Here is a 26,042-nt window from a genome sequence, read left to right on the forward strand (position 1 = left end):
TACCAATTAGACTTTAGACCCTCATTTAAAATTGTCTTGCTCTCTCTCTCTCTCTCTCTCTCTCTCTCTCTCTCTCTCTCTCTCTCTCAGGGTCTCACTGGCAGTGTCAGAGTTCAAGTGGGGAAAACTGGTTACGGTTACCTCCGGCGGTTTCAAAATGTGGTAGTCTTACCTTTTTTATTTAGGAGGATCAAGTTTCAATATATCACCAAATAGCTTGATGAACTTCCCTCAACAACCATACTGTATGCCGTGCTGTTGACAATGTCATAGCCTACAAGCAATGCATGTATTACTGTATAGACTGAGTGATCTGTACAGTCTACTGTGTTTGGTCTACTGTCTAATGGAGGAAACATAGGGGGTGTAGAGGGCCCAAAGAGAGGCCCCTCTTAAAGGAACATGCCAACATTATGGGAAATGGAACTTACCGTATTCTCCAGAGTCAGACAAGATGATAGATACCAATTTCCTCTCTGTGCATTCAGTAGAAAGCTATCCGGCCGCAAGCTAGCTCAGCTTAGCACAAATTAATGGAAGCTATCCGGATCAGCTAGTAGCTGTTGGCCAAAAACACCTCTCCCAGAGTTTTAAGCTAGGCTAGCTGATCCATATCCACTTCCATTCATTTGTGCTGTGCTAGGCTAGCTCGCAGCCGAATAGCCTTCTACTGAACGCACAGAGAGGACATTTGTATCTATTTTCTATCTGTGACTCTGGAGAAGCGCATTTCCCATAGTGTTGGCGAAGTTCCTTTAAGAGTGAACAGTCCCTGTACGTTACACACTAGTTATGGCATTATCGTCATTGGCAATTAATTAAAAGGAGGGGGGCACCAGTAATATATGTGTTTTTATGGATATGTGATGTCCCTGTTGTCATTGTACCATGTGTGTCTGTACGATACTGTTAATATGTCTCTGCACCATTACCACCAAGGCCAATTTGGTATTTCTAATTTGGTGTTTTGATTATTATATTTTATAAACTGCCCCACAGTCATTGCAGTACATTGGTGGTGGTGTTTGTTTGGTTTCTTTTAGCTGCATGGTTACACACATGGTAAAGCATGTTTTACATCAGGGCTCCTTAAACCCTCCTCTTTTCTTAATCCGCCAATCACAACGGTTGCTTCCCTCAGGACAAGACGCAATCGTTGTGATTGAAGGATCAAGAAAAGAGGCGGTTTGAGATGGTCAATTCAGTCCCAGACTCCCAGCACACTAGCATTCATGGCGCATAATGACCCAAAACACACAAATCTGTGACCCTGTTTTTCAGTTTAAGAAACACTGTTTTACAGGATATAACGGCTTATATTCATCTTCATTATTCTCATTTTTACACCTCCAAAAATGACTCCACTCTGACACATAACTGGAAGGCTGCTTTATTGTTTGGAAATAGATTCGTGCTCAAATGAAGACAATCTTTCACTGATTCTCATTTAATGTCCCATACGGTTGTGCAACACACCATCCTCTCTCTGACTGTATTGGTGACAAGAGACAAACGACAGTCAAAAGGCTTTTTTCCCCAATCAGCCTATTTTTCAGCAAAGAAAAAATTATATATATTCTTTTTATCTCAGTCATGCTACAAAAGTAAAGGGCTACATGAACCAAGAGGTAAATCAACATCGGAAATGAACACAAGTGTAGAACAGAAGGCAAGCTGTTCTCTTACCAGTCAAACCAGTAAACAGAACACAGAGAGAGAGAGAGAGAGAGAGAGAGAGAGAGAGAGAGAGAGAGAGAGAGAGAGAGAGAGCACAAGCTATCCTCTTACCAGTCAAACCAGTAAAACAGAACACAGAGAGAGAGAGAGAGAGAGAGAGAGAGAGAGAGAGAGCGAGAGAGAGAGAGAGAGAGAGAGAGAGAGAGAGAGAGAGAGAGAGAGAGTACTTGTACTACATGACTCTATGTGATGTTAGTTCAGTCAGTTCTAGTCTAGGTGGTGAGTATCCTGTTCATTAGTTGTGGTTTTCTTTTCAAATGTGGAAGTCAATCCATGGTTTCGACCGTGCCCCGTTTAGACCCCCCCTCCCCCATGGGTTTTTGGAGATATCCTCAATACTGATTTTTATCGACAGACTAAATAGGAAGCTTTAAAAAAGGCACGTGCCGTTAAGAGATATTGCACCAGAAACGAACACACGAGACAAGTTAAGACAAACTAACCCTTAAAATCATTAGATATTTCATATAGAAAATGAACAGCGAAAATTTTAAACTGACTCAAAACCGCGTCGGCGTGGGAACATGAAGAGGGCCAGAGGCTGAAACGAGCAAAAAAACAACAAAAAACGGTCACACCGGGTGAGTCGTGGCTCCATACTGGGGCGTGGGGCGAGCTCATCGGTCAGTACTTTGCATGTGAGTGTGTGTGTGTGTGTGTGTGTGTGTGTGTGTGTGCGTGCGTGCGTGCGTGCGTGCGTGCGTCTGTCTGTCTGTCTGTCTGTCTGTCTGTCTGTCTGTCTGTCTGTCTGTCTGTCTGTCTGTCTGTCTGTCTGTCTGTCTGTGTCGGTGTGAGTGGGTGGGTGTGTGGTATAAGCTAGTCGGACATTAGGGGACGTTATGGACAAGACATCTTCACACAGGTACAAAAGGGAGTTGCTGGTAGTGCAATCCTCTAACCAACGCAGGCTACACAATAGTCAGCTAGCAGCCGGTACAACACCATGCATTGTAGGCTGTTACCCAGCACACTGAACTCCTGGGCAGGGCAGAGGTTCGAGGTTCATCATTCTCTGAACATATTTCACACAAAACAAAACAAAATAAATGTGATCAATTACAGTCTGTGGTACTGATTACTCCTCAATATAAGGAGTTGAGGACATTTTTCTAATGTATATATACTATATATATATATATTAGAATATATATATAATATACATAAGTAATTGCTCTATATATGTATTGATTTATATATAGATTTAAATATAGTTTTTGCTTTTTAATATATTATTTTTGTTGACTCCCCTCTTTTTACGTGAAAAGTGACTCAAAAAACCTACTCCGTCTAACAAATGTGTCACGACCTATCGAGTGTGACGGGGCTGTCAGCTGGAAGCCATTCTATTTATGGTTATTAATATTTAGTATTAGATTAATAGCTGTAGTCTTTTTTGATTTTTCTTTTTTTTTTAAGTATTTCTGTATTTACAAAAAAACTACGCATGCCGTTAAAATAAAATAATATATTACATTATTTATAGTCTCTTAAAAAGTCCATTCTTAACTTTTCAGCATTTTTGTGCCGTATATAACAGCCTGAACCGTACAGGTTTTTTCGTCTTCCAAATGGATGTATGTGTGTGTGTAGTTTCCCCTTTTTACTTTTCCTTGTCAATACATCTCTGTGTATCCATGGTGTTCGTGGAGTAAATGGACGGCAGTAGCTCTTATGCTATAATCATTCAGAGTTTTTATTTGGTTCAAGGTAACACACCCACACTGGTTTCGGAGATCTCATGCAGCAACTGGACCATAGAACTCGAGAAGAGGGATGAGGTTTTTCTTATTTTTTAGATTTTATTTCATAAACAGGAAGTGACATCACTGCACAACAGGAAGTGCAAAAGCTCTGGCGTGGTTGCTTAGGCTCACAGTACCATAACAATGCATCCGGTGCTCGGTTGGTTATTTGGTATTTGATAAGCGGGTAGAGCGAGAATGAAGGAAAAATGGCAAATGAGAGAGGCTTTTCAGAGCATGTGTTGTCAAATACTGAAATCTGGGGCCTTGTCCACTTCCCAATCCACTCTCATGACATCTCCTCACAGTGTTCCCTATATCTGTGATTGCTATCAGGGTGAGCAATATTATTGTTTTTAAATGGTAATTTATTGAGACCAGACTACAATCCAGAGTTGACATTAACCACAAATGTATTCTGCTACCAATTCAAACGCCGGGGGGGGGGGGGGGGGGGGGGGGGGCGGGCGAAATTTTGCCGTTTCACTGAGATGCTTCTAGCCCTATTAATTCTAAGCGTCATAAGCAGGAAGCTCTAAACTGACCCCTGACCAGTCGGCTGCCCCTAACAACAAGGCAGCCAGACCAAGATCATTGTCCATCAGCGTGGCATATAACACAAAAAGAGTAAAACGTGTTTTTCATAAATACTCTCATCACATTCACTTGCATTTAGTTGCAGAGCTCATAATATTACATCTATAATATCTCCTGAGAAAAAGGGGTGAATTCTTCAAGCATTGCATACATTTCCTAGGGTCTTTCCCTCTAAACGATGACAGCGATAAAACAGAACGGGCAAAGGGGCATAACGTCACCCGCTCCCCCTCCGTGGACACAGGGCGACAAAGGGTTAACAACAAGGCAGGTCTCTTTGGCTTCTCCACACGACAACGTATTATCATCCATTCATCCATTTCTGTTCCTCTCTCCTCCCAAGTGCAGCTCACTGACTTGACAACCCAAAAACAAACATGTCCTCCGAGATGTGGCTTATTAAAAAAAGAAATATATATAATATATTTTAAAAAAACAAAACAAAAAAAGAACAGTGTCAAATTAGAACTTAGTAGCCACCAACACTTAAATCAGCAAAATGCCGGGGAAGGAAAACAAACAAACAAACAAACAAAAAAACAAACAAACAATCAAACAAACAAACAAAAACATTTAAATAAAATGTAAATGAGTCAAATGTTATCTTGCGCCCCGATGTTGGACTATAACCATTTAACTCACCTAAACACCTTCCCGGGTCCCGTTCAGGAAAAGAAAACCCACCCCACAAAGAGAGACACAGACCTCCGTAAAACGGAGAGCTTGCCGTCCCGCTCGCTGAGCCCCTTCCAACCCACACTCCTCACAATGCCCTCTCACTCAAAACTAAAGGCAGATGGTAAAGGTACATTACATAGGTGATGATGCTGCATACAAATTAGAAATAGAAGCTTTTTTTTTTCTTTTCTTTTTTTGTAAGATTTGCAGTGTTTTTTTTTAATATTTTTTCTCCACTCTTGAAACCAACCGACAGTTTTCTTTAGTCCCCCCGTGATACACACAGACATCCATTCCCGTTTTCGTCTCACACAATCTCCAGAGCAGCAAAAAATTGTTTGGATTTAATTCTCCCAGTGATCCACACAGCCTTGGCGTTCCTTTTAAGATTTACCGACAACTACTGCACTCAAGAGGGAGAGACGCAGGGATCCACTTCTAGACGGGTCGATCCCGCCGTCGCCCCCCTTCAGCTTAAAAATGATTTATCTAGTTAACGTTCAATTTTTCTCGACAATGCCTCGATCTCGACGGTCGAGCCACCATTTGTGGTCTGAGTATTAGTGTCTTGTGGACTATGATTATTCATGCAAGATTTCTGATCAAAACATGCCATCATGCAAGTCATTTCTATGCATTGAACAAGCACAATTATTTATGTATTTGTTTGGAAATCTTTCTGAGTAAATGTAAGCCCTTGGTCCAAGTTGACCCCTTAATAAACAGACCCTTAACCGATTGGTGTGTAAGCCCATGTAGAAAAAGCTTTTTGATGTGGGTATAACAAAGATAAAAATGACTAGAAGAATTTTTAAGTGACATGGGCAAAAATGTTGAATATTATTCTCTCTTTTTTTTCTCTTTCTTTTTTTTCCTCTTTTTTGTTTTCTCTTTAACCGTGTTGCATTTTTTTTTTCGTTTTTTTTTTGTCGCTCAAATTAAGTGGAGATACAAGTATATTCAGCATTAACAAACCAAAGGAAGAGAGAGAAAAAAAAAGAAAAAAAGATCCTTACATTGCTCTGGGTCTTCTGTCTTTTACACGCACATCAGTCACTCCTCTGTCTGTTCGTCACAGAGCGAGTGCGTGTGTCACACCTTGTTCCTCGATACATTTTCAATACCAAATGACACAAAAAGCACTCATCCGACCGCTTTCAAGATGATTCTTCGGCGTCGAGCAGTATCCTTTGTTTTTACCCCAACGCTGTTCTTACCCCCCGCGGGGATCCGTCGCTTTGCATCCACCGCTGGGAACTCCTCCAGAGTTAAAGTGTTTATCGTACGCGCCTCTAAAAGGTAGAGTTATTTCCCTTAATCCCATAGACCAGCAGTTTTCTTTAAAGTGAGCAATCTCACCTTTAAACAGACACGGACATTTCCTTAGTATTGTGTCTGTATTTCATTCCCTTTTTCCGTTTAAGACCGGTAGTTCTAGATGCAACAATGTCACACAGTACGTTGATTATGTTTGGTTTTGACTCGAGTTCAAAATGTCTTCAAGCTCCGGAACAGACAACAGTCTGTAAACAAAATTATTGAATTATTATTTTTTTTTCTTACTTGCAAATTAAATAATCTGTACATCTGTGTGGGTTAGATGGTTTCCTCTCGCTTTGCTTGAAGTTACGTTATTATAATTTATTATTGTTATTACTGTGATTATTACTCCTCCTAGCATTTAGATTCCCTGACGTCTTTTTGGTTCCTCCCCTTCTCCTTCCGTCCTCCTTTGCCCTCGTTGTTGTCGTCCTGCTTCTCCTTGTCAGGTTTGGTTACACTGTCATAGGAGGGGAGGGAGGCGGTGGACGGAGTGCCCTCCTTCTTTTCCTGCTCCTTGGTCTCGCCGTTCTCTGCCTTGTTGTTGGCCTTCCTGCGCTTGTAGATGAAGCCCCGCCTCGCCAGGTAGGAGCGGTAGGCCCTCTGGATGATCTTGGCCGACACGTCCTCCTGCTTGCGCCGCAGCGTGGTGGTGATGGGCTCGTAGGAGACCTTGGAGGGGTTGGCCGCCACAAAGCGCTCCTCCATCTGCTGCCGCAGCATGTCCAGCTCGCCGCTGTCGCCCAGCACGCGTTTGGTGAAGGCGAAGAGGATGTCCAGGCAGTGGATGCGGTCGCCGCTCACCATGGGCATGTCCATGGCGATCAGCTCGATAGTGTTGGGCTTGGGCAGGCGGAGCGGGTGCTCCAGCGCGTCCGCAAAGTCAGAGAGCTTGGAGTATGTGATGAACTGGCAGGCGTCCAGGTCGAACTTCTCCCAGATCTCGTAGAAGGTCGCAAAGTCGTCCTCGCTTAGCGGGTCGCAACTCTCCTCTGTGGCCACGCTGAAGTTCTCCAGGATGATGGCGATGTACATGTTGACCACGATGAGGAAGGAGATGATGATGTACATGACGAAGAAGAAGATGCCAACCGAGGGGTTGCCGCAGTCCCCCGTGGCGGGGGTGCCGGGTTGTTCCAGCAAAGGGTCGCAGTCCGGGGAGTAGTTGAGGATGGGCAGCAGCAGGCCGTCCCAGCCGGCTGACGTGGTGATCATGAACAGGCAGATCATGCTGTTGCCGAAGGTCTCAAAGTTGTACATGTCGTCAATCCCAGCCCCATGCTTGACGTAGCCAAAGTTAGACATGCCGAAGATAGAAAAGATGAACATGACCAGGAAGAGCAACAGGCCGATGTTGAACAGGGCGGGGAGTGACATCATCAAGGCAAACAGAAGAGTCCTAATGCCCTTAGCCCCCTTGATGAGACGCAGGATCCTGCCGATACGGGCCAGGCGGATGACCCTGAAGAGAGTCGGCGACACAAAGTACTTCTCGATAATGTCAGCCAGGAACATTCCTGGAGGTAACGGGGTGGAAGACACAGAGAGGAGGAAGACACGTGTTAGTAGGAAGTAAAGGAAGGAGGTCAAAGGAACGGTTCTACTAAGTTAAATCACCGTCTCATTCTCCAACGGACTTACGACAAAAAGGGCTTTCTCTTAGGGCAATTTGAGACCTTTTCGGGCAAGACATGAATATAGACAATATATTATAATATAATATTAATTATATATGTTTTATTGGGACGGTTGGTGAATCCCAAAATCGGCCCGAAAATTTCTCAAATGGCCCTAAGAGAAAGCCCTTTTTGTCATAAGTCCTTGGTGAATGAGACCCTGGTTTATATTCTTCTTTTGGGCTGATAATTACACATGCATCACGACGAGGTGCCGGATGCCGTGATGCCGGGTGCCAGTATGGAGATGAGAGTCACAGTCTAGAAACTCCACACGTACATCGTTACCGGATAACATTTACATCATCTGTGGATATTTGTCGGGTCAAAATGTACGTTAAAATGTACATTTCTACTCGACAAAGATCCACGGAGGACCAGAGCGTTGTCCAGTAAAGATGTTTCTAGGGTGCAGGCCGAGGCTCTACTCTCTTTTCTATCTTTCTTATCTTATCTCTCTTAACCTGACTACACCCGTTAAACTATCGCCACACCTCGAGTTCTCGTCCGATCGACACCATTTATTTTTTCCGAAAGAGGGGAACTGCACCTTTACAGCGATATACGCCTTCATACGGAAGTGCAAGGGACGGCTGCCTGGGATTGGTCGGAAGATCACTGTTGACATCATGAATTCTTCCCAGCGACAGAGCGTTGTAGCGTGTAATTGTGAACAGTGTGTAAGTACCGTTTCCAATAAATTATACATAGTTTACATATATATATATATAAAAGTGTTAGTTTAGTTTTGTAGAGGTTTTGTAGTGTTTGTGACATGTTTCTGCCGTGATTTATCTGTCCATTCGCCATTTTCAGCTCCTCAAGGCGAGCGAGAGCGAACAGCGGGGCACCGCGCCACACACTGCCGGAGCTCATGAGCACAGGCACACGCCGGATGAAGGTTTCCAGATGTGACCACGCACACACGCCGAGAGCTGGCATGAGATACAGAGAGAGACCCCAGGTACCAGACAGTGGTACCTCGAGGAAGAGTAAGTTTGAATAAAAAATTTAACACACACACAAATAATATGTAATCATCAATTCTGGATGATTTCTTTTAATTATTATTCTTAGTTCATTCATTCATTCATAACTTTTGAACAATAGATGATCTGTCAATTTCTAATCTGTCAACTGTTCTATATTGCCCACAAAATCGTCTAAATCCTATACACTCTCAAATGTCTTATCCCAGTAAAGTAAAGTGGTTGAAAATGCAAGTTCAAGTTCAACAAAAATATTTGCTGTGACATATGAAGAATAATCACAATAATAATGATGATATTACACTATTTGATTTGATCATTTGAAAGGCCTAGTTGTTAGCTTCAATATGGTACCATATTATGAGGTACTTTGAACATAACCACTAACAAATATTCCATCACAAACACATGAAGTTCAAGTTCAGGTAGGTTCAGATTTAGGACGCCAGGGTTAAAAGATAATATCAGAATCAGGAATATCTTATCTTATCTTTCTTCTTTAGCCGTTACTGCTCATGAACAAGGACAATCACATGACGCCATGTTAAAAATGCCATGTGGCTGGAAGGCCACTAGGGGGAGATGCCAGCGTTTGAGTTCAATGTTTGCTGCTGGTTATAAAACTGCATCAGAGCGTTGTACTGCAGCAAAACACTTGTAACGTTTCCTCTGTGACTATGACTATTGATTGTATTGGAGAAACCAGTCACCAGAAACCCTACACTCCATAAATGTGAATGGAAATGGCCTTAATGGGGGAGGGGGGGGGGGGCTTAAACCACACTAACATCCTGATAACATAGAAAGAAAGACAAGGCAAGTGCATCGAGGAACAAAGGGTAACAGAGACATCTCTACACACTCTATATATCTACACACACACACACACACACACACACACACACACACACACACACACACACACACACACACACACACACACCAAACAGTACTGTATTTGCAAATCTGATATGTCATAAATGTATAGATGTAGCAGTACTGTCTATCTGTATGTCATGTATGTCATATATGTTATGATGAATTGAAAATGGGGGACCCTGATGTAAACAAGACGAAAGTCTTTCTCTGGTCTGCATCCCCTTAACAATTGTATGTATTGAGCTGTACTGTACTGTACCCATTCTGCAATCTGTTAATAAACTTTTCAATCAATCAATCAATCACACACACACACACACACACACACACACACACACACACACACACACACACACACACACACACACACACACACACACACACACACACACACACACACACACACACACACACACACACACACACACACACGCACTATCATTAACCCTAATCCTAACCTTGACTACTATAGTCAAACAGAACCATAGTCTAAAATGGTAGCATGTGATAAGAGTGTGGAGTCTTGAAATTGTCATGATTTATAACATGAATTTGTTACACACACACACACACACACACACACACACACACACACACACACACACACACACACACACACACACACACACACATACACAGAAAACAAACACACACATACACACACAGAACACACACACAGAAAACAAACACACACACACAGAACATAAACACACACACACAGAAAACAAACACACATACACACACAGAACACACACACACACATAGAACACACACACACAGAACACACACACACCCACACAACGCACACACACACAGACATACAGACACAGACACACACACGCACACAGACCACACGCACACACAGGACACACACACAGGACACACACACACAGAACCCAGATGATTGTGCTCTTCCTCTCCTGTTGGATACCTACCCACGACGGAGAGGATGACGACCACCACGTCAAAGATGTTCCAGCCGATGGTGAAGTAGTAGTGGCGCAGTGCGAAGAGCTTGAGCACGAACTCGGTGGTGAAGGCCACGACGAAGACGAAGTTGACCCAGTAGAGGGTGTTCTCCGTCTCCTCCGTCTGGTCGTCCGTCTCCACCATCATGGTGACCATGTTGAGGCAGATGAGCATCATGATTGAGATGTCGAACACCTGCTGCGTCACGAAGTCGAAGATCAAGCCCTGGAAGCTGTTCTGGAGGGACCAAGGGAGGGCACAGAACCAGAGCTTTACTGTGTGTTTTAGCACATTAAACCCTTTTTAACCTTTATTTACCAGGGTTTTTAACCTTTATTTGCCCGGGTAGGTTCTGTTTTTAACCTTTATTTACCAGAGTAGGTTCTGTTTTGAACCTTTATCTACCAGGGTAGGTTCTATTTGTAACCTTTATTTACCAGGGCAGGTTCTGTTTCATTATGGCTTACGCTCAGCATCATCTGCACTGTACTTCACTTTGTGCACGAGCACTGAATAAAAAATTCCACCATGTACCTTTACATCCCAACATTCGTCTGGCCACACCCTCATCCGCTTACCTTCATAAGCAGGTGTGTGGTCACCTACTCGCCTCCTTCTTCACTTTCACCACAAGGAAGTGCCTTTGGTAGATCCCACACTTGACGAGGTTGTTAGCTGAAGAAAGTTGAGACGTGTTTACATTGTTGCTTGTTTTTTTCTTCTCTCATATATTCAACAGAAAAAAACGAAGTCATAATGTCTACTTCGGAGGGTCGCGCTCGCAACGCTACTCTTCACCAGCGGTTCTCCATTGCCGCCTCCGTCGTGCGTCTTGGAGCGGGGCTGAGACCTCTCTCGTGGTCGGCAGCCACGCCCGGTAGGCGTCCGATGGGTAGTTTGCCTCTCCAAGGAGCTGGTGCACCAGTGCCGTCTCCTGTGCGATGGCCTGGTTCCGGCTCTGGTTCCTCTGCTTCCGGGGAATCGTCCGCTGTTGGGCGGCCGGTTCCCCTGGTTGCAGGAGATATGAGACGCAAACTTTTTGCGTCAGCTCGCTCCCGTCGCAAGATGGTGGCTTGCAGACGCGAACGGCCTGGTTTTGGTGAGTTGCTGGAGCCAGGTGAGGATCCGTCGGTCTCTACATGCCCGATGGAGACAGAGGACTACATGATAGAGGCGGACGGGTTCTTATTTGAAGGCCCGGTGGAGACATGTCTCCCGCACGTCCAGGTAACACTGGAGGGGGGTGAGATGTCTCCTTGGGGCGCCTCGTTCGAAGATGTTGGGGTAGAACCTCTGACTCGTCGGCGGGATGCCCTGCTATCAGCCACATCGGAATGTGGCTCCTTGACCAGTAGCCTGCTGTATGTGAGGGATGCGGGCTCGGAGGAGGAAAGTCTGCAGGGGGAACTGCGTGCTTTGTTTCCCGAGCTCATGGCGGCGGCAGCAGTCGCAAACGGCGTGCCGCTGCCGCAGCCACTGCCTGTTCCTGTCCCTGATCATAGGTCATCTATGGCAACGTCGCCCGGAGAGAGGGGTGGACGTTGTCTACCCATTTTTCCCCTCAATGGCGGCCTATGTCCGTCAGGGCCAGGTGGTCTCCCACATCATAGGCCTTACTCCTGCCTACGTGCAAGTCACGCGGGTGGCGGGTTTGGTCGACGGTATGAAGGAGGGCGTGCCACGGCTTGATAGGCCGATGGCGGCGCTCCTTTGTCCGGAGGTGGTGTGGGAGCCGTTACGGAAGCCGGTTCCCCAAGGGAAATCGGCGAGGCGGTTGGCATATTGGAGCGACCAGTCATTTATTACCGGAACACAATCTCTAGCTGCCGCGTCTAACATCGCGCAGCTGGCGAGATTCATGTCCGGGATATTGACGGGCGGCACGGAGCTGACTGATGTACAACATGACCAGCTCGCCCAGTCGGCAGGAGCCATCCTGCATCTGACTCAGCCGCAGGCTATAGCCACTGGGAAAGTGCGCGCCCTGGCAACTCTGATCCAGCGCCACCTTTGGCTGGAGCAGGCTTGTGTGCCGGAGAAGAAGAGAGTTCCACTTCTGACGGCACCCCTCTCCGATGCTGGACTATTCGGGACGGCCCTGCAATTGATGACCTCGACTTGCAGAGAGATGCAGGAGGAGCGCTCCGTGCTCCAGCCTCATTTCCCCCCTCCCGATGTCGCCGGTGGAGTCAGACGGCTGCCACGTCGTCGAGGATCCTCCGCCGTGGCCGCCGCTGCCACCACCGCGACTGCTGGACCTTCGGTGAAGAAGGCCAGGAGGAGAGAGGGCGCCTCCGCTACGACAGCCGGCCCATCTACGCCCGGAGGCGACGGTAGGGATCGTCGAGGCCAGCCGCCGATCGTTTACCGTCCCTCCGGGGCTCCACGAGGTGGCAAATCCCGAGCGGCTCGTGGCAGGCGTCGCTAGGACCCAGTGACTTTTTCCCCCTGTGGTCCCCCCCTGTTTCCCTTCCCGGCCCGCTATGATTTTGTTCAAAAATAAAGAGTCCCCTCTAAAGGGGGACTCTATTTTTTGTTAACAAACTATGTGTTTATTCACCAAACATAATTATGATGGGGTTGCAACGTGTGAATCTTCGCTAGTATGGGTTGATAGGAGGGTTACATTCATGTTAGAGCTTAAGCAAGGCCTGCAGCCTACACTCGGTTGAAAAAGGGTTTTTTCTGCCTCGACCTGAATCTCCACATAAAGGTAGAGGCTAGTTGTGTGCTCTGTTGCTTACACAGTGATATTGAGCTACAACACTATTGTGTTGGGTTTGCAGTAATGCTCGTATGAAAACGTACCACGGCTCAGCCGTTCTCTCTCTCTCTATCAATGTTTTTTCTGTGTTACAACATGGATGCGGGTGTAGGATTCACACACACGCGCGACTTGGTCTTGTTATAAACCCTGTTCACAGATTGTCTGTGGTTAGCGTGCATTGTATTAGCTTGCGCTATTCATTAGCATTGCTACTAAAGGTATCATATGGCTATTTGTTGTTGTTGTATGCAAGGGTTGGGCTTGTGAGGGGGTACCGGATAAACCCCTCCTTCCCTCTTCTGATTGGTCAGGGGGTTTATTACCTCTCTTATTAGTTCAAGTTCAAGTTCAAGTTTCTTTAATAGTTGTCATACAGAAGTACAGACTACTTTTATACAAAATGCTTCTTACAGTTACGCTCCAGAGACTGTGCAAGACAAGATAAGTATGAAATAAAATAACATAGTATAGCATGTAAATTAGAAGTAAAAAAAAATGAGGTCACAGTGTTCAGTATAGACATATGTACAATGTTCGATGCAGAATAGACGTAACTGAGTTACCATATAATATACAATACTGTGCAGTGTACTAATACAATACTATATAGTGCAAGGCAGAAATGGGATGAGGTGCAATTTAGGTACAATTTACAGTGGGTGTACGAGTTGTAGTGCAAATCCTTTATCAATAAATATATAAAGTGTGTTTGTGTGGTTTAAGTGAGTGTGTGCGTGTGGGTGTGTGTGCTGTGTGCATTTGATGGTTGTTGCATAGTGTTTATTGTTCGTTTAGCAGCCTGATGGCCTGGGGATAGAAGCTTCTTCTGAGTCTTTCTGTGCTCGCCTTAAGACTCCGGTATCGCTTGCCTGACTGCAGCAGTTCAAAGAGGCAGTTGTTCGGGTGGCTCGAGTCCTTAATAATTCTCTTAGCCTTCCCCCTGCACCGCTTGTTGTAAATGTTCTGGAGGGTGGGAAGCCCCCCTCCAATTGTGCGTTCGGCTGAACGTGTCACTTCAAGTTCAGTCAGGGCCAAGCTGTTAGGCGGCTTGGCAGAGAGGGGGGGGGGGAGGGTTTCCCAGACTCTGCACCTATCACAGGCGTTGAGTCTTGGGTTTTCCCCCCGTCGTAGCACACGTCACTACGCACGTTGCTATTGGACGATGGCTTCCGTGAGTTAGACCCGTATGTAAGGTCTGTTATTGTCAAGTGTCGGGATAGAGCGTAGGAATTAAGGTTCCACTACGCTCGATATATACGCGTAACTTGAGTCGGTTGGTCACATGACTCAATGTTACTGTGGCTTTTCAATCTATGGCTCACGTGGGAAGTCTCTCTGGGGAGTTCCGTCTCTCCTCTGTGGTAGGGATGACGGGATATAAAAATGTAAACAGTTTTTATCCTCGGCTGTGTCAAGTGGGATTCATGTCAGTCGGTGTTTCTTTCTTTTTTAATAAAAGAGTGTGGAGAATATGAAGCACCACACCCTTCTTGTCGTTCTCCCAGGCGCCTTGAGGGATCAATGTGGGGTCTGGTTAGACTGTCCGTTGATGTGTTTTGTGTCCCGACGCATACATAGTGCTGGCTCGGGGTGTTTCTGATAAGAATCATGCGGGTGGCTAGTACGCCTTGGTTACTTGTTATTAAAACAGCGTTTTTATAAAGCAACTGGGATGGGGTTTTTTTCCTCTTCTGAGAGCCTGTTACTGGGTCTCGACGGATTCTCGTTCATATCTGGGTGATGTTAACGGAATAGATCAGAACATAGGTAGAGGGGTCTCACGCCCTTGGGGTGGGCCACTGAGCACAGTTCAAACCGGCCCGTCTGGGTGGCGCTCTCTTTTCATGTTTTAGATCGACACGCATATCTGCCCCTTCTCCTGGAGTAGGCATGTCGGCGTGGTTAGGGCACGGGACTGCTTCTGGTCACGCTGGTCCAGGTCAGTTAACCCATTGTCCGCCGGGGATGCAGATCTGCTGTTCTGGTACCCTGAGGGACTTGGGCTTTTTTCAGGGGAAAAAATGCCGGGTCGGCCCGGGTGTCACAGGGTTAGGCGTTATGGAGACCCTTTGTTGGGTACTCTTTTGTACCTGGCACTATTGTAAGGGGCTGGTTCTCCTTCTTTCGCTCCTCTCTCACGCATGGCGAAGAGGGGGCTGTTGGGGTGGTCTTCTGGACCCCCTCTGGTAATCCTGTGTGCTTCCCGGGCCGCCGGGCCCGGTCCAAAGTAAAGTTTTGTTGATACCGTAGGCCTGGGATAACCCTTTTTTGGAAACTGAAACGCTTGTACTGCGGTATAGCTGGTGTATACCCGCAGGTGTGTTTTGGAGTTTTTTCTTGAGGGGTTATAGGAACAACCACCGTCTGCACCGAGAGGGTAGTTGATTCCCTGGTATGTTGGAGCAGAGTCAACTCCCGGGTTACCCGGTTGAGTGTGCCCCTGCACGTTCATGACGTCTGCCAATCATGTCAGCCTTCTCTGCCTCGACCCCTCTGGGTGGGTTTTTTTTAATGGAGGCTTTGTCATGGTGATCAACAACGCCAGCATACGCCCCTTCCGCCGGGGGGGCTGTTTTCAGTTGACTCCTTTGGCGCCTGTCTCGTCCGCAGTGCTCCAGGCTCGGGTTACAGCCTGCTGCCTGGTTTCCCCGGTGCGCTGCCTGCTTCCGTTGGTTGAACTTTTTGAGTGCTTACGGCCATGCTGACTGCCTGTTCTGCAGGGTCGGTGTGCCAGGCGGTGTGCTATTGGGGGGAAAGGGCCCGCTCTTGGAGGGGCCTTATCCGAATACGCTGGCGATGTGGGGGGCGGTGTCACTAAGTGACCGCCTGGTGGGGTCTTGATGCCTGGCGTCATTGACCTTTCCGGGGCCCCTTTTTCCAGGGGATCCAGTCCCTTCAGTGGGTCTGGGTCTTCCTTCGCACTCCGCTGCTACAGCCTTGCCACGGGGTTGGGTTTGCTCTTGACCCCGTGATTTTGGGGGCAGTACCGAGGTTTGTTCCTTCCGTTCGTTCCCTGGTGGCATGCGGGTTGTGCGTGTGCGTAGTCGTGGGGTCAAGCCACGGTCTGCTCACCCTGTGCGTTGAGTTGCTTGAGTTCCTCTTCGCACGGTCGGATCCGTCTCCCTCCCGTAAGCCTCCAATAGGGAGGGTATCCTCCATTAGGGAGGGTCGGGGGGCTCGGTCCTCCCCGGTCTGATGGTTGTGGGGGGCCTCAGCAGGGTACATTTGTCGAGCTATGGCTCCCGCTCAGCTCCTCTTGTGCAGATGATGCTGAGCGTAAGCCATAATAAAACAGAACGTAAGGTTATGTATATAACCAAGTTCTGTGAATTATGGTGACGCTCAGCATCAGACGCCGCTGCGGCCCTTGATCTCGCCTTGTGATGAAAGTTTGGGAAGGAGGCGAGTAGGTGACCACACACCTGCTTATGAAGGTAAGCGGATGAGGGTGTGGCCAGACGAATGTTGGGATGTAAAGGTACATGGTGGAATTTTTTATTCAGTGCTCGTGCACGAAGTGAAGTACAGTGCAGATGATGCTGAGCGTCACCATAATTCACAGAACTTGGTTATATACATAACCTTACGTTCTATTTGTAACCTTTATTTACCAGGGCAGGTTCTGTTTTTAACCTTTATTTACCAGGGTAGGTTCTGTTTTTAACCTTTATTTACCAGGGTAGGTTCTGTTTTTAACCTTGTGTCTTTTAGAGGTATATCTTGGGATGTTTCTTTTAGAGGGATATCTAAGGATGTATCTTTTAGAGGGATATCTAATGATGTGTCATTTAGAGGGATATCTTGGGATGTTTCTTTTAGAGGGATATCTAAGGATGTGTCGTTTAGAGGTATATCTTGGGATGTTTCTTTTAGAGGGATATCTAAGGATGTATCTTTTAGAGGGATATCTAATGATGTGTCATTTAGAGGGATATCTTGGGCTGTATCCTTTAGAGCAGGGGTCGGCAACCTGCAGCTCCGGAGCCACATGCAGCTCTTAGCCACTCTGCTGTGACTCCCTGTTACTAAAAATAAATAATAAAAAAATAGTTTAAAAAAAAAATATATATATATATTTTATTTTTTATTTTTTTACATCTCTTATTTTGGAGATTGAGGTCATACTGTGACACTGAAATGAAAAAATTAGGGCTGTCAAAATTAATGCTTTAACTTTGGAGATTAATTTAAATTATTTAAAGCATTAAAATAAATTAATCTAGATTAATCTATGGAGTGAAAAATCTTCAATTGTAGCGCCGCGGATATAAGAAAGAGGTCTAGCTGAGTCAATGTTGATGGTTTTGTTGAACATTTGTATTTCACAGGAGAGAAATTGTATTCAAAGAAAGCTATTAAAATATGAATAGAAAAATGCTATTTTGAATCTAGATTAATCTAGATTAATTACAGAAAATTGTGAGATTAATTAGTTAATTGTTTTTAATCTATTAACAGCACTAGAAAAAATATTTCGTCAACTAAAATATTTCATCAACTAAAATATACGTCACACCCCGTACCTCTCCCTGCCGTCTGAAGTGGCTAATCTTGAGTTTCCGACCCCCCAGTAAGCTAACCATGGATAAATCCAAAAAAAGGAAAGTCGGAGGAAAATAGAGGGTTTAATTCAGCGTGGACAGATTAATTTGCTTTCACGACTAACGATGCAGGCTTACCTGTATGCCTGATATGTGGTGAAAATTTTGCAAACAACAAAAAATTTACTTTTTTATTTTATAAATGTTCCACAAATAAGGGAAGGACTCAAATAGAGCTGCATAGTTCTGTGTTTTATTTCAAAGTAGGTCTAAAGATGCCAGTCTTTTTTCAAAGTGGACTACTTTTTATTTGATACATTTTCCACAAATAAGGGAAGGACTCAAATATACCTGCTTAGTTCAGGTTTTTATTTCAAAGTAGGTCTAGAGATGCCAGTGTTGTTTCTCCTTTTCTGTGTTTTATTTCAAAGTAGGTCTACACATGGTAGTCTTTTTTCAAAGTGGACTACTTTTTATTTTATAAATGTTCCACAAATAAGGGAAGGACTCAAATATACCTGAATAGTTCAGGGTTTTATTTCAAAGTCGGTCTACAGACAACTTGTTGGGTATGCTTGGGGATAACTATATATAAAACATTATACACTGTGTTATCTTCATTTTAAGGGTAAATTGGTTTTGCGGCTCCAGATGAATTTTATTTTGTGGGAGGGGGAAACATGGCTATTTTGATAGTAAAGGTTGCTGACCCCTGCTTTAGAGGGATATCTAAGGATGTTTCCCTTTAAGTTGTAAGTCTTTAATTCTTTTTCCTCCTCTCAGAATTCTATCTTAGAATTCTACCCTTTTCAATGGAATAGCGTTGCTAGGGGAACAGCTCTGGTCCAAGTTTATTTCCCACCCGCTTTTGCATCAACAAACAAGTGACAACTGAAAATAAAAACATGGACCAATTTAGAACGTTTATGTTTGCAGTTTGAAACGGTCTGCGTGACGTCATCGTTAGACTAGAGTGTTCAGCTCTCGCCCGTTCTGAACTCATCATGTGAGATTGTACGCCTGGCAGTTGAGCGGCTAGGTAGAAACGCGGTAAAACAGCTACTTACCACTGGCCTGGGGATTGGCTTCTGAGGTTTCTTCGATCCTAGTTTCTTCATGGCGTTGTAGTATTTCTTCTGCTCTTCTGTCATGAAGATGTCCTGACCTCCAAAGTGAAGAGACAAAGAAAATATCTGGTTACAATCTTCCAGTATTTGGACATCAGTATTGCCGGCTCCAAATGAAAACTGCAGATAAGAAGGTGTCATACGGCAATGGTAGAAGTGGCACCTAACGAAGCTGGGCTTCAGGACATTAGCCAGACATCATTAACCATAAGCAATTCTATTTGCGCTTGTAACAAGATACTGTAAGTATGTGGTAAATAAAACATATCTTTTTCTTCTGCTGGTTGAAGTTGTCAATGATGACACCGATGAAGAGGTTGAGGGTGAAGAAGGAGCCAAAGATGATGAAGATCACAAAGTAGATGTACATGTAGATGTTGTCTTCGTAGATGGGCTGGTCCCCCACCTGCGCAAAGTATCACAGGTGAAAAAAAAGACAACTACGTTGCAATCCAACAATCAGAGAGTGAGAGTGAGAGAGAGAGAGGTTTCAGAAAGGCCATGGCTCGCCTACCCTTCTAGAATCTATCGCCGCATACATAATGTCCATCCAGCCCTTGAAGGTAGCCTGTGAAGAGGGCAAATAACAAAACAAAAAAAATGGTTTAACATTTATCCGACTGTACACAGAGGAGTCAGAGAGGAAGTGATAGGTAATATTTGTTTAGCATTTTTCTCCCATCCCCCAATTTAGTCATTATGCCAATTCCCTTCCTGGTCGTTGTGCGCATTGCCCCACTGTCGGTCTGGGGAGGATGTAGACTATCACATGCCTCCTCCGAGTCGCCAGCCGCTTCTTTTCACCTGACAGCGAGGAGTTTCACTGGGAGAACGAAACGTGTGCGGACGTTCACGGTATCTCCCCCAGATCCCCTCCCTGCTGAACAGGCGCCCCAACCGACCAGTAGGAGTCGCTGTATTGCAACCTCTGTGAACCTCCGACCAGGACTCATACCCTCACCGGCTTCCCACCCTCGAACACTCCCGATTGTGTCCATATGGACAACTGACCAAGCCGGAAGTACTGCTGACAGCTGGATTCTAACCCGGAGTCTCTGAAAAAACGTCTTACCACTTGCAGGAGTGCCAGGTACCCCGCGCCCACGTTGTCAAAGTTTATCTTGACGTTTTTCCACCGGACCTCGGAGAAGTTGGCATGGATGAGGGCGAAGCACTCCGAGCTGTTGTTCACATCGTCGGCCTGGAAGTACTCCTCGGCCGTCTCATTGTAGCAGTAGTAGTACTTCCCGGCGAACAGGTTGACGCCCATGATGCTAAAGATGAGCCAGAAGATCAGGCACACCAGCAACACGTTCATGATGGAGGGGATGGCACCCACCAAGGCATTCACCACCACCTACAGGTCACAGCAGGGGGGGTGGGGGGGGGGGGGGGGTGGAAGAGGACCATCATGACGTCCCGTCCAAATGGAGAAGCTCATAATTGACCTTATCTCGAGCTGCGCCCCTATTTCATTGATCCTCCAATCCTTCCGATCCTCTGATTGAAGGATCAGGAAAACGAGGGTGGGTTTCGAGACAGGTCAATACAGCAAAGACGGTTTCGGCGGGAGCGCTTGATGTGTTGCTAGGAAACACAGCTAAGACTATGGTTGATTTCCTGGGGCAGTGTTTTGCTAATAGCAACAACTGGCAGTAAAACTAAATGTAGTCCATTCTAAAACGCTGCCTCGTGTTTGTTTTTGTCGTCAAGTTGAAACCGTCCATACGAAAACACAAAATGACATGCATAGGAATGCACATTCTTTCCCTCAAGATATATTATTCTCATACTATAAACCCGGGACTAAGATCAATAGACCAATACTATAAGATGTATCTAGTTACCTAGAATCGCTTCAATTCAGAAACGTCCGTCCTCGATGAAGCTGATCCTACGACGTGTCCGTGATGCCGTACGATGCCACACACACTGCCATCCGTTTACATGTATACAACGCGTCAGGTTTGGCTTACAGCTTTATTAGCATCACTGTCATATTATATGTAGGTGTAAAGGGTAATAGCAAACCAATCACTGAAGCTTTGATGAAGTATGGAGTGCTCAAACTGCACCTACTGTACGTACGTACAGCGTCTCAATCAGAGATCCTCTAGCAGTTTATCACAGAAAGAAATAGTACGTTGGAAAGTAGCTGGCTGATCCTCCCAGCCACCTGCCTGTCTCATCTTCAATTGGTCGAACGCAGACGATGGGTGATCATAATCAACAGCCTAGTTCAGCTTCAAACTTCAAGTAGTATGTAGCATAGTAAACATATAGTACTCATGTAGTATGTAGTATAGTAAACATATAGTACTCATGTAGTATGTAGCATAGTAAACATATAGTACTCATGTAGTATGTAGTATAGTAAACATATAGTACTCATGTAGTATGTAGTATAGTAAACATATAGTACTCATGTAGTATGTAGCATAGTAAACATATAGTACTCATGTAGTATGTAGTATAGTAAACATATAGTACTCATGTAGTATGTAGTATAGTAAACATATAGTAATCATGTAGTATGTAGTATAGTAAACATATAGTACTCGTGTAGTATAGTAAACATATAGTACTCATGTAGTATGTAGTATAGTAAACATATAGTATTCATGTAGTATGTAGTATAGTAAACATATAGTATGCATGTAGTATGTAGTATAGTAAACATATAGTACACATGTAGTATGTAGTATAGTAAACATATAGTACTCATGTAGTATGTAGTATAGTAAACGTATACTACTCATGTAGTATGTAGTATAGTAAACATATAGTACTCATGTAGTATGTAGCATAGTAAACATATAGTACTCATGTAGTATGTAGCATAGTAAACATATAGTACTCATGTTGTATGTAGTATAGTAAACATATAGTACTCATGTTGTATGTAGTATAGTAAACATATAGTACTCATGTTGTATGTAGTATAGTAAACATATAGTACTCATGTAGTATGTAGTATAGTAAACATATAGTACTCATGTAGTATGTAGTATAGTAAACATATAGTACTCATGTTGTATGTAGTATAGTAAACATATAGTACTCATGTAGTATGTAGTATAGTAAACATATAGTACTCATGTAGTATGTAGTATAGTAAACATATAGTACTCATGTAGTATGTAGTATAGTAAACGTATACTACTCATGTAGTATAGTAAACGTATACTACTCATGTAGTATGTAGTATAGTAAACATATAGTACTCATGTTGTATGTAATATAGTAAACATATAGTATTCATGTAGTATGTAGTATAGTAAACGTATACTACTCATGTAGTATAGTAAACGTATACTACTCATGTAGTATGTAGTATAGTAAACGTATACTACTCATGTAGTATAGTAAACATATAGTACTCATGTAGTATGTAGTATAGTAAACATATAGTACGCATGTAGTATGTAGTATAGTAAATGTATACTACTCATGTAGTATGTAGTATAGTAAACATATAGTACTCATGTAATATGTAGTATAGTAAACGTATACTACTCATGTAGTATGTAGTATAGTAAACGTATACTACTCATGTTGTATGTAGTATAGTAAACATATAGTACTCATGTAGTATGTAGTATAGTAAACGTATACTACTCATGTAGTATGTAGTATAGTAAACGTATACTACTCATGTAGTATGTAGTATAGTAAACGTATACTACTCATGTTGTATGTAGTATAGTAAACATATAGTACTCATGTTGTATGTAGTATAGTAAACGTATACTACTCATGTAGTATGTAGTATAGTAAACGTATAGTACTCATGTAGTATGTAGTATAGTAAACGTATACTACTCATGTTGTATGTAGTATAGTAAACGTATACTACTCATGTTGTATGTAGTATAGTAAACGTATAGTACTCATGTAGTATGTAGTATAGTAAACGTATACTACTCATGTTGTATGTAGTATAGTAAACGTATACTACTCATGTTGTATGTAGTATAGTAAACATAGACTACTCATGTTGTATGTAGTATAGTAAATGTATACTACTCATGTCGTATGTAGTATAGTAAACGTATAGTACTCATGTAGTATGTAGTATAGTAAACGTATACTACTCATGTCGTATGTAGTATAGTAAACGTATAGTACTCATGTAGTATGTAGTATAGTAAACATATACTACTCATGTCGTATGTAGTATAGTAAATGTATACTACTCATGTCGTATGTAGTATAGTAAACGTATAGTACTCATGTAGTATGTAGTATAGTAAACGTATAGTACTCATGTAGTATGTAGTATAGTAAATGTATACTACTCATGTTGTATGTAGTATAGTAAACGTATACTACTCATGTTGTATGTAGTATAGTAAACATAGACTACTCATGTTGTATGTAGTATAGTAAATGTATACTACTCATGTCGTATGTAGTATAGTAAACGTATAGTACTCATGTAGTATGTAGTATAGTAAACATATACTACTCATGTCGTATGTAGTATAGTAAACGTATAGTACTCATGTAGTATGTAGTATAGTAAACATATAGTACTCATGTAGTATGTAGTATAGTAAACATATAGTACTCATGTAGTATGTAGTATAGTAAACATATAGTACTCATGTAGTATGTAGTATAGTAAACATATAGTACTCATGTTGTATGTAGTATAGTAAATGTATACTACTCATGTCGTATGTAGTATAGTAAACGTATAGTACTCATGTAGTATGTAGTATAGTAAACGTATACTACTCATGTTGTATGTAGTATAGTAAACATAGACTACTCATGTAGTATGTAGTATAGTAAACATATACTACTCATGTTGTATGTAGTATAGTAAACATAGACTACTCATGTAGTATGTAGTATAGTAAACATAGACTACTCATGTGTGCAGAGCTGAACAGAGGCTGGCCTGGGCCTGGGGCATACACAGTCCAAAGCTGCAGGTGCTTGTCTACAGAGACATGGTCCTTCCTGGACAATAACAACACCCCGTGGAGCATGAGGGCTCTCGCTGTAATGCTGAGGTGGAGCCAAATTCAAGTGTCAACTGATGAACCCCTGATGACCTCCCACACAGCAAGGGAGTCTTAGAGGAGGAGTGTGCCGCGATGCTTGCTGCTCAGCGGTGGCCGTGTCTGACTTCTACATTCTATACTTTATCTGCATAGTTATTGCCAAGAAGAACATGACTCGTAGGAAACATACTGCCTGTTTCAGTGAAATACTCCATAACAAAACATGGGACGACAAATAGATTATAAATTTGGTCAACCAAAATATTTTAGCCACATTTCAAGTGGCTCTTCATGATCTAGAACTAGAACAAATATTATATTATAGAGATATACCACGTGATCCGTTTTTTAATAGAACCGTCGCAAAACGTATTATGCAAATCATAGTTGAAATGAAACTAGGAAAGACGCGCAAAATCCTGGCTCCTCGACAATGTCAAAAACTAGATTTTAAAATGCATGAAAATTTTGTCTGATACATTGTTGCCTGTGGCTACGTTTGTACTGCATTTAAAATGTTCATGTCTATGTAGTTTGTCAAATTGTTATTTATGGTCATGTTTTGTATTGCTTGTCTGTCTGAGACCAAGGACCACAATGGAAATAAGTCTTGACTTTTTTGTGTAGCATCCTTGACGTTTTTCTGGAATCTTGTATTTAAAAAAAAAAAAAGTCTAATCAAATCAAATCAAATCAAAAAGAATCTAGCACAGTGGGTAGAGCACGGCGTGGACACAGTTCCAATGATTGATGATTAGGGTTTCAACTCTCATTGGGGCTCACCGATACAAAAAAGTATGCAATTAAGATTATTCTGAGGCGCTTTGGATAAAAACATCCACCGAATGGCAAAAGGCAATTACCAATTACATCCTTCCTCCGGCAAAAGCTCAGAGACACGGAGCTCAGACGCACAATGACGAGTAGTCAGGGCTGGCTATAGAAAAAACAATACCTGTCGGTATTAAAACATTTGATTCTAGTTCGTGGACGTCATTTGAAATTGGTCTGATTCTGTTAAGAATTTGTTTCTATTTTTATATTTTTTTTAATATTCAGATCAAATGTTATTGTTACACTGTTTATTTTTCCTCATATATTTAAATTTAGATTTAATTGTATTATTTATCATATATTTATGTATTTCTTCTATTACCCTCCCCCTCCCCCGTGCTGATTTGGCACCCCAATTTTCCCCAAGGGGATCAACAAAGGAATATCTTATCTTATCTTGTCTTGAGAAAAGCAGATGGCATAAACAAATAATAAACAGAAAACAATCTACTCGTTTGCATAATGAAATGCGCTTTACTTCCACAAAGGAAGAATCATTCAAGAACAAAATAATCATTCTAGAACTGGTAACGAATCAGAAGTATCAGTGCCAAAATTATTGACAATGACACCCAAACCCTACAGAGCACATTGTTTCAAATGTATTCCAGCTCAGTGGTTCAACAGGGTTTGTGTGATGGTTCATACCAGCTACCGGCTTCTCTCGCAGCCTGATATTGAATACATAAGGGCTAATCAGGTGATAATAATTAAGTTACTGTATTATTAGTAGTAGTAGTAGTAGTAGTAGTAGTAGTAGTAGTAGTAGTAGTAGTAGTAGTAGTAGTAGTAGTAGTAGTAGTAGTAGTAGTAGTAGTAGTAGTAGTAGTAGTAGTAGTAGTAGTAGTAGTAGTAGTAGTAGTAGTAGTAGTAGTAGTAGTAGTAGTAGTAGTAGTAGTAGTAGTAGTAGTATTAGTATTATTAATAATCATTTCCATGGCTAGATCTGTGATGACACAGTTCTGTAACCATCTACCAATACATATGCTAATGTTTCTTAGCAAAGACATCTTTGTAAAAAAAAAAAAAAAAAAAAACAGGACATTTCAGACAGGGTCATATATATTGTACCGGATTGAGGAACAATGGGAAAAGTAAACAGTTCAGATGCATTATGACCATCTGAGATGATCCGTATCCATGCAAATGGCGTCTCATGAATCACCGTGGACGG

General features: G+C 43.1%; 1 protein-coding gene across 3 annotated transcripts in view; it reads right to left on the minus strand.

Moving 5' to 3' along the window:
* Window positions 1-6,428: 6,428 nt before the first annotated feature.
* The window catches only part of scn8ab (sodium channel, voltage gated, type VIII, alpha subunit b), a gene marked incomplete at both ends in the record, with an annotated part of 164,505 nt that continues 144,891 nt past the window's right edge, over window positions 6,429-26,042 (minus strand). For all 3 annotated transcript variants that reach the window (XM_084317717.1, XM_084317715.1, XM_084317716.1), the window contains 6 exons: window positions 6,429-7,591; window positions 10,554-10,824; window positions 18,963-19,067; window positions 19,291-19,428; window positions 19,537-19,590; window positions 20,095-20,379. In XM_084317717.1, the coding sequence (XP_084173843.1) occupies window positions 6,429-7,591; window positions 10,554-10,824; window positions 18,963-19,067; window positions 19,291-19,428; window positions 19,537-19,590; window positions 20,095-20,379 (2,016 nt within the window). The remainder of the gene's footprint in view (window positions 7,592-10,553; window positions 10,825-18,962; window positions 19,068-19,290; window positions 19,429-19,536; window positions 19,591-20,094; window positions 20,380-26,042) is intronic.

This window comes from Notolepis coatsorum (genome assembly GCF_963971535.1).
Source record: "Notolepis coatsorum genome assembly, chromosome: 6".
Classification (NCBI taxonomy): Eukaryota; Metazoa; Chordata; class Actinopteri; order Aulopiformes; family Paralepididae; genus Notolepis; species Notolepis coatsorum.